The sequence below is a fragment of the Plodia interpunctella genome, chromosome 12, assembly GCF_027563975.2.
Source record: "Plodia interpunctella isolate USDA-ARS_2022_Savannah chromosome 12, ilPloInte3.2, whole genome shotgun sequence".
Lineage (NCBI taxonomy): Eukaryota > Metazoa > Arthropoda > Insecta > Lepidoptera > Pyralidae > Plodia > Plodia interpunctella.
Window position 1 is genome coordinate 2,134,212 of NC_071305.1, and position 10,169 is coordinate 2,144,380.

The 10,169-nt window shown below is 34.4% G+C and overlaps 1 protein-coding gene across 3 annotated transcripts; it reads left to right on the forward strand.

Annotated features, from left to right (window-relative positions):
- LOC128674254 (odorant receptor 4) lies at positions 1-9,672 on the forward strand. Of its 3 annotated transcripts, XM_053752726.1 has the most exons (9): positions 1-599; positions 1,082-1,234; positions 2,647-2,835; positions 3,476-3,680; positions 4,368-4,464; positions 6,048-6,152; positions 6,721-6,809; positions 8,641-8,707; positions 9,431-9,672. In XM_053752726.1, the coding sequence occupies exons 1-9, from the start codon at positions 332-334 to the stop codon at positions 9,491-9,493; spliced, it is 1,236 nt and encodes a 411-aa protein (XP_053608701.1). In that variant the 5' UTR covers positions 1-331; the 3' UTR covers positions 9,494-9,672. The 3 variants fall into 3 exon arrangements, with proteins under 3 accessions (XP_053608701.1, XP_053608702.1, XP_053608703.1); XM_053752727.1 differs by lacking the exon at positions 6,721-6,809; XM_053752728.1 differs by lacking the exon at positions 1,082-1,234.
- The last annotated feature ends 497 nt before the right edge of the window (positions 9,673-10,169 follow it).

Consider the following 10,169-nt stretch of genomic DNA (forward strand, 5'->3'; position numbering starts at 1 on the left):
AAAGATATCTGTAGTTTTAAAATGAGATAGTTCCATTTCTGTCATATATTATCATAAACACTATTTTCTGACGTCATTTAGATTTTGGACCATACATCGACATTAAAGTACATCTCTTTTAACGAACAAATCGTTCACAATCCCTGAATATAAGTATTCCCAATTTGTTTCTTTTGCAAAAAGACATTGATGATTTAAAGAAAAACTATATTTATTTAAGTATCATCAGTTTCAACATTTTTTGATCTGAACAAATAAAATAAAAATTTATAAATAAATAAAAATCTGAATAAAATAAAATAAAACAGTACTTTCTCTTACTGTCATCAAGATGGACATAAAACTAACAAAAGCATTGTATAGTCCCGAATTTATTAAGCCGTTAATTATTTCCTTTAGATTGTTAAACATATGCAACATAAATTTCTTTGACGACAATTTACCGACCTTCAAGAAGTACTGGATATATGCCTTGATAGTTCCATGTTTGGTCCTTCATTGCATATCGTTGGTTTATTATATAATTAGAATTACATCTGAAAACAAGAATGTGGTTGATTTGGCATATACTGTGCCGATTTTGATGATTACTACTCAAGGTAATGAAACAATTTCTATTATTAATAATTTATTTAAACACTACACAATGATTATTTATTTTACGTAAATAATTGACTTGACCTGAATCTAATAGATTTTTTTTCTTTTTTATACACTGGCCATGTTTAATAAAGTTAAAGCATGTTTTGTCACTATCGCACTTTAAAATATTAAACATTGACAGAACGGGACAAAACATACTTTGGCTTATAGTATGCTTTAACTTATATATGAATAATAAGGTGAGTATTTAACTATTTAAATGTGATAAAAACTCATATTTTAAATCTCCTGAAGGTATCTCTAGATTCAGATTTAAAAACTCTTCGTGGCGTACAATATGAGTCAAAAGAAGTTTGCCATTGAAATTGTCTATGACACTCAATGTCCCTCGGCCACAAGATCTATAAAAAATAGATCGGCCACGTTGATGTTGAATTCATTACTTATTCTAGTAAATATTCTTCTTATTTTTGAATAGCCATTATTAAAGCAGCTTTTATTATCAAGAGGAAGGGAGAAATTAAACAAATCATAGAAGAACTGGGTGCTATGTGGAGGACTACGGATTTGACAAAAATACAACTCAAGAAAAAGAATGCAGTTTTGTCTAAAATATATATTTGTCAACGAGGTAGCTATCATTCAGTACGATAACAGTAGGGACCTGTTTCATCGCTTGCTGACAAAGTATCTGACAGCCTATATGTAACATATCGAACAGATGGCATTAAAAATTGTGTTTTACAAGTATTGGATAGGGTTAACTGGCCAATCACTTCAGGCAGATTTGTCTAGCAGATTAGTTTCTCTGTCAGCTTAAACGGTTTGATGTTTTACCAGAAAGCGGCGAAACAAGCAATTTAACAAGTAGTAGGTATAATGTCCCAATAGCGCGGTCTCTCTTTCCTCTTTCCACAAATCTCAGAGAAAACTATTGATATCAGCTTGCCATCTCTTTCACGGTTTTCTGTGTGTACAAGACTACCTAGTCAAAAGTCAAGTTCGTATTTTTTACTGCATTGTTGCACACTGAACATGTCCATGCCAGGCCCATCCCACTTTAGCTTAGCTGACTTGGCGCCAACTCCCGTTATTCATAAAATAGTTAAAACATACTTTAACTTAAAGTGTGCTTTAACATTTTTTATTAACAACAAGGTACGTCTATAAATGCAGAGTTTAATTTTTATATCCTGGCAACAATTTCTTTACTAAGTACATGAAAAATGCTAGCGGATTAATATTAGGAACGTTTAAAAAATAAAGACTGAATTTTCCCGTAACAACAGTTAATCGTTTAAAGTAATCACAATGTAAAATGAACTAAGCACCGCTTGATAAGCTTAGCACGTCGTCGGGCTAAGTGAAAAGAGCAAAAAACACACCTTTGAAATAGATTTTCTGAGCTTTACAGAATGTAGGTAATGTACCAAATTTAATCACCTGTATTACTTTCTTTTCACCGATAAACATCAGTCATACTCATAATTACTTTGTCCCAATTTAACGGTTTTATTACTCATGGCTCGTATGTACTGATTTGTTTGACAAATTATACCTATATATTTTCTAAATAGATACGTAAAAGTTTATTTTCGGAAATCTGTATATTGACTTTCACAGTAATTTTGCTTCGAAACTAACGAACCAATTGAATGTAAGACTGAAACCCAAAGTCGAACATAACTTACACAATGAATTTTTATTTTGAAGACTTCTGGAAGGAAAATTAGATAGACAGAGAGATGAACTCTATATAGCACCATTTACAAAGGAGTCTTAAGTCATAATAAGGTATTCAAACATAAATTAGAACAAAAACGGAGAGAACGTTAATTTCGCAATATCAAACGTATATCTTGTCATGTATACATTACACAAGCTTGTTTCAAAGATCTTAAATAAAAAAATAATAAATTCGATTTTTTCATTAGAAGTAATGTTTAAGAGGGAGAGAATTATTTAAGTTTATAAATATAATTTTACTTGCAACAATAAAGTTGAATAAATAAATCTTTTATTCTTCTTCTTCTTATCTTTTAGTGATCTACATCTCAAGCATGGTCGGCTCCAGTCTGTACACGATATCACCTCTACTGGAGTGTTTATTGCGACGAGTCATTCTGAAACAGGACTTCGAGTGGCTGTTGCCGTTCCCTTGCAGCTACCCTTTCAACCCTACTGAGACCTGCTTCAGATATATTATTTTGTATATATTCCAGAGCTATTGTAGTAAGTATCAGGCGTCCCACTGTTGGATAAAGGCCTCCTTCCATTCCATTTGGTTGGGTTCTTTGTTAAAGTTCTCTAGTTTTGCGGATCCTGTCCAAATAATTTCGTCAGATGGTTCTTGGCTTGCCCGGCCTACGCCTATTTGTTAGGACCCATGAGGTAGTTATCTGTGCCCAGGAGGGTTTTGGCGTTCGATGCACGTGGTCAGCCAATGTATATCTATATTGTAAATACATATTAAAGTTATTTGAAAAGATATTTAGCCATCATCATTGCCAAATCTTCAAAATTTGATGGTTATTTTTTATGCGAACTCTGGGCTTAGGGCATCACCACATCCTCCTTAAATTCTCTCATATTCGCGTAATCTCGATTAAATTGTAATTGAGATAACACGAATATGAGAGAATTTAAAGAGCTGATGGCCAGAATTAAAAAGTACCTGATGAATCAGAAAATAAATGCATGTATTTTCATGCATGGTGTTCACCAATAGATAGTGTGACCCTGAGGAAGATTTAGGAATATAATTATGGTTTTACCCGGGCGAGCTGGGTTGGGCTGAGTTGGTATGAGCATCATTATAATATAATTGTTTGTATATATTAATATTACAAATACGTAAATCTACGATTTTCAGTGTTCATGTGCGTATTTTCATATATTGGCTGCGAATTTCTGATGGTAGCCATATGCTCACATTTAATCGCTGAATTCACTATTCTTAGAGAAGATTTCCTTAATTTGAAACCAATTAAAAATAGTAGCAAAAGACAAATAGGTGGAGAAGAAACTAATAAAATTGAAATGAATAATTTTATCAAGACTCACCAAAAGCTGATTGAGTAAGTAGCTTTTTCACATTCAACTATTTATCAGTCTTATGATATTATTTTTCCCAAATAATGGGTGTGAGTGGCGCAGTGGAAGCGTGCTGGGCCCATAACCTAAAAATAAAACATGTTGAAACCATGGATTTAATAAGTAATCTGAGTACCTACTAATTGCATGGTTGAAACATCAAGCAAAAGATCAGAGTATTTATTTTTTCATCACTCTCGGAGTACCTACTAATTTCATGCAGATAACATAATGCTTGATACAGAGGGCGCTCGACCTATATTTTGGCATGGCATGTAACCGGGGCCCGTATCTCCAACAATCGTAGTTCACTTTATCGATTTTCTCCATTTTTTTTTCGAAGGTTTTAAGCATATTTATAAACGGGAATGTTAGATCGATCGTTACGTTTACGTTACGCTCAAATTTTTTGGAGGTAATTTTTTGTAAATGCAATAGTGAAAAATTTGGAGAAATCTGATTAAAAAGAACTTTGATTGCGAATCGAATACCAAATCTAGTTTTTTCATGTGAAAACTTTAGCGGCGTAGTGCAGTTTTTGCAATGAGTAAAAAATGTTAAACTCGCGTCAGGACACATTATCTGATAAAACGTCAAAAACGCACAACGTTAATATTTAAGTTTTCAATTCTGCCAGCACTCCCGGAGTGCAACCCATTTTTTTTCACCAGTTTATCCCGACGCCTGGATGAGAGCTTCAACAAAACAAACTTCGTAATATTGTTCTTTGCCACCGTCACCATGTGCTTCTTCGCCTTCACCGCCAAAGTGAGTATCATACCCGCCCAGAGAGGTCCCTGGAGGGAACCTAATCGGTCGAACATCACCCTGAAATCAACTTTTTTATAGACGTAACTCGATAATAGAAAAGGGCCAGACGTATACGAGTATGACGGCGCGGAAGTACAGCCAATTACTTTTATATTTTCTCTGTAGTCATGTCGACTTTAGTTTACATGAAATAATGGTCGGCATGTTGATCTTAAAGGGACTTGTGTACACTGAAATCAATATTTAGGGTGGCGGTCAAATGGTACATACTTATTTAACGTTTATTAATATATACTTGCAAATCGACAAGTTATACATAAGACGTCGAAAAGCACTAGTGCTACGAACAAATAAAGTGAACATTCTAGTCAACCATAAAGAACAAAAAGCGCAACGAAGCTAGAATACTGAGGGGACATGGCAAGATGTAAATTGTAACTAATATCCCTCTCACAGTCACAGCGGTACACTGTAAATATAATTATTGTGATACAAGTGAGGTTTTATAATATGTTGTATACGAAAATTTTACATTGACACAAGCTTTTATTGTTGTCATGGAATGATCTTATTGCCATGGAATTAGTAGTATTAAATCCATGCTTGTTGCATTCAATGTGTGACAGAAATATCGCGTCCGTTCACCAAACCGTTCAGGAGTTTCCACAAGTCGTTCCTGGATGCACCATCAGATCATGCTTATTAATAATAATGCATTGTCATCCATACTAAACATGTGCACAACATTTCATCTCAATCGGATATTTGCTTCAAAATTGAGTTGCAAGATTCCCCACAAATAAATGTAGGAACATTGCAAGTTAAATAACCTACTGCTATTTATCGTATACTGTTTATAGTATCGTGTATAGTTTATCGTATTGTGTCTTCTTCTTGGCCCTTACCAAATCCCATTTTAAATGGGGTCGACAGTCACTAATCACAGCTGTCAATCTCCTGTCTGTGCATCCTCAAATTCATCTTTTAAAATTAAAACTAAACTATTAATATCACTAATCTTAACTACATGGTATCCTAATTCTAATAAAATGTATGTTAAATATATAAATTTTATTCGAACGTCACGTATTTTTTTTACATACATAACGTTATTTTAACCTAAGCTACTTTATACAACTAAAATAAATTAAAACTAGGTAATAAAAACAAATTATTAAAAAAAAAGAAAAGAATTATTTATATATATTTACAAAAAAGGCCAGTCCCTGCAATTCGTTACCTTGAGGTAGCGTGCCCAAAAGGCTGACAGCACTGCCACGTTGATTGGCATTTTGACTGTATGAAATAAACATATTGTATATATTTTTAAATATATTTTAGTCCTAAATGTGTATCCAGTTTTACAAAACCCAATCTGCCGCTTTGTATGACATTGTATGGAAATTTTAATTTGGCTGCACTAGGTAACTTGTCGTCTGTATTTTTCTTAATTTTATTACAAAAAAAAATATTTTACAAAAGACTTGGCCGTATGGGCTAGTATCCTTTGCCTCCTCAATGAAACGAGGGAATATATATAAAAATAAAAAAGTCATTGAAATTGTTAATTCTTTTTTTAGGTGGCAACTGGAGCCTTATTCATGCTCAATAATTACACAGCTGTGGTGGTGATGATGGTCCAACTCTTTACATTGTGCTACTTCAGTGAACTTCTCGCTAAGGAGGTAAAATTTTATTTAACTTTATTGAGTTCCTCGTTCAATTTTATTGTTTTGAAGCGGTGGTGGTGTAATGGTTAAAACGCTCGCCTGTGGACCAAAAGGTCCTAGGTTCGAATCGCTATTGTTGCCTATCAGCTGTTAAGGCATGTGTTCCTTAGTCGCATCGTACGACATCTATCGTCCTCGTCATGGTCATTATGTGGAATGAAACACACATTACGACTTCCTTGGCACTATTAATGGTATGGTTGGCCGTTGCCTCTGATAATCAACTAGGATGCAAGTTTCCTCACATTGTTTTCCTTCACTGGTAACAAGTGGTGGTTAATGTAAACTACAACGCATGAGTCAGATTAGTATACAAACTCATATGACACGAGAAGGATTCGAACCTAGGATCTTGCGGTTCACAGGCGGGCGTCTTAACCATTGCACCACCACCACTTCCACTGCACTGACTGACTGACAGGTGCAACCCACTCCTAATAGACATCCAAGAAAAGCTTCAATTTTATTTTAAGTCAGGATTTAAAATGCTAAGCGATACGTAACCTCGTTTAAACTGTTTCAGAGCTCGGGCATAGCGAAGTCTGTCTATGAAAATTTATGGTACGAGAGTGGCACTAACTATCAGAAGTCGATTCGTTTTATTATAGCTAGGTAAAAAGTTAATAAATAAATAAATAAATATATTAGGACAAATCACACAGATTGAGCTAGCCCCAAAGTAAGTTAGAGACTTGTGTTATGGGATACTAACTCAACGATACTATATTTTTATAACAAATACATATATAGATAAACATCCAAGGCCCGGGCCAATCAGAAAAAGATCATTTTCCATCATGACCCGACCGGGGATCGACCCGGGACCTCTCGGTTCAGTGGCAAGAACCTTATCACTGCGCCACCGAGGTCGTCAAAAGTTAATGAAATCTATGAGAGTTTTCTCGCTTCGTTTTGTACTTTATCACCATTAATCACAGCTTCTAACTGGCTTGCCACTGTGTACATCAACGGAATTTCGACAGTGTCAAGAGAGTTCCACCTCGCCCCGCAATCACTTGGCCAGCGCTAGTGGATCTTTCAAAAAACTCACGTCGAATCCCGCGAGGAATCCGACGTGAGTTTTTTGACGTTTTTCTTACAGAATGCAAATTTTCACATCATCTCATACATATTTGTAAAAATTCTGGAGTGAGTTTAGTGCTCGTGTGAGATTTACAGCGTATCGTGACACTTGCGCGAAAAAATTAGCGCGAAAGACACTTGCGCGTAAGACATTTTCGCGCAGACTAATGCGCGAAAGGCAAAAAAGTGGTTAAGGGATGACGTTCTGAAAAAATTTAACCTACAAACGTTGCTCCCCTTGGACGTGTCTATCCACTGAGATAATAAAAAAGGCGAGTTTCATGGCAAGATAAATTTGAAATAAAAATCTGCCTTAAACGCAACGCAACGCAAGTTTCTTTGCGCGCAAGTTTCTTTTCGCGCAAGTGTCTTTTGCGTATGTGTTTTGCGCGCAAAAGTACCAAACTCGTTTTCCAGAATACAAATTAGCCATATCCGCGCGGAATGCGACGTGAGTTTTTTGACGTCTCTCACAGAATCGAAATACATGTCTTCTTAAACTTATCCCCGGAGATCTCTATATGGGATAAGTCCGCCGTTGTTCATATATTTTTCTTGTATTAGACTTATTGTTTGTAATAGCAGCCCGTCCCGTCACTGGGGTAAAAACATCATTGATCGAGCGAGCGAAGCGAGCGCGGTATACAAGTCAACTGGGAGCAAAAATACCTTTTTTGTATATATGTTTGTACATGCGATAACTTTCGAACCGTTGGTCTGATTTTGATAAAATTTAAAAGATATGAGATAGAATTTTTAAATTTGTGCGGCATCAAAGTCGGTTAAGTCATTTTTGAAATATTCACAATTTTGTAAAAATTCATCAAAAATTTATTGTGTATGCGAGGTCTGAGTTCGCGATGAACAACTTGTAAATTATACACTTCGACATTCCTCAGGAATCACACTATCTATTGGCGAAAACCGCATGTACCTAGGTAGTTTTTGAGTTCATCGTAAACAGACAGACACGGCAAAGGACTTTGTTTTATAATATTTCAACAAACAAGGCATTATAAAGCCATTATAAATATTTAACAGAACATTATAAAGCCACAAAACAAGAGTCAAACCCAGAGATCAGATTATATTACAGTCAAGCGGTATATTGTGTTTGACATTTGGAAAAAAGTACGCCATAAGTATCTGATTCGACTTGATATCATTTACTTAGAGCGCGGTCCCATTGCTCCGACGTGCTAAGTTTTCTATAGGTTTTGACAATGAAGTGCGTTGCAATGCGTCAAAACTTCATACAATTAATACCATGGCAATGGCCTATTATAATATGCATCAGTGCTCATAAGGCCATATTAGGAGCAAGTATGTTGCAAACTACTTACAAAATTTGATTTTACAGAGCTCAAAGACCATGTTGCCTGACCTCCCTGAAATATGCACCAATCAACCTCGCCTCCTTCAGAAAGGTACATTTTAGCGAAATTTCCATAATGTTACAACACTCAAGTTCAGAAACAACTTTATAAGCGAGGCGAAATTCATATGTAGACTTTATGACTTTCTCTCTCGCACATGAAGAGTAGTATAGTATCGCCTCCCGACTTCGTTCCTATAGGTTTGGTGACAGCCTATATCATATACCTAACCAGATAGACTCAAAACAGAGATTGCAATAAAACAAAATAGAGGTACAATTTAGCCATAGCTTCTCATCGTTTTTATTTTTTTTTTAACTTTTTGAATATAACTTTTTCTGTCTTTCTTTCTTTTTTATTATAAACAATAAATCATATCTATAATTTCCAAAATCCAAAAATTCACTAATTATTTATAGTAATAAGCACCTCAAGTCTTTATTAACTGATAAATGTTATTATGCTTTAAATGATTTCTTAAATGATAGACTCGGATAGAATTTAGTGCTAGTATACATTATAATTCTTTTTTTTTGTTTAGGATTTGTAGTGGATAGCATGCTCCTCTTTATTTATTTATATTTGCATACCTGTATTCGGTGAAACATGTAGGTTTAATTCATTTTGACATACATTTGTATATTTGTACTCATGTTTTTGCCAAATAAATGTTTTCTTTCTTAATCAATCGCTTTGTGCCTAATGTTCAGGTATCTTTTTTAATCAATTAGTATTGTATTTTGCTTCAATTTAAACATTTCTGTCCTTTTTCAGGTTATCAGTACCAGTTGGTCTTACTTCTCACTAATTCTTCGTATATATGAAGATATTCGATAAAAATAAATTACCTACATAAGTTTTCCTTCACATAAAGCTGTTTCGAACTTACATTCAAATGAATAAGTGGTTTATATTACATTATATTTCATTACATTATAGTTACATATTTAGTTTAGTATAATTTAATACATAACAGAAGTAAATAGATCACGGTAGTACCTAGTTAGTAAGATACACATACCTTAAATAAAACTTAAATTCAAGGAAAAAAAGTTGATGTTTGTTTTTCCCGTTTATCTCCAAAACGGTTCGTTTCTACAGAACGGTTCGACCGATTTGTACATATGTATCATAATCATCATACACTAATTCCTACTAATACTATAAATGCAAAAGTTTGTGAGAATATATATATGTATGTTTGTTACTCTTTCACGCAAAATCTACGAATCAGATTATTATGGCACATTATAATTTACGAATACATTCCAATGTTGTATTTATCTATCACAATTTCGATTTTGTATTTCTAAGGCTTGTATTGTGCAAAACTCGGTTTCGCCAGCCAAAGTCAACAATAACCAACAACTTTTTGTAAAGACGCTCTCGTCAATATTGAACGTTTCACTTTGTTTTCTCGAAACTTCTGAATTTTGGATGGTTCCCTAATTATAGCAGGTCTTTGTCTGATATCCTCATAGTATTCGTGAATGGAATGACATTATAAAATGAT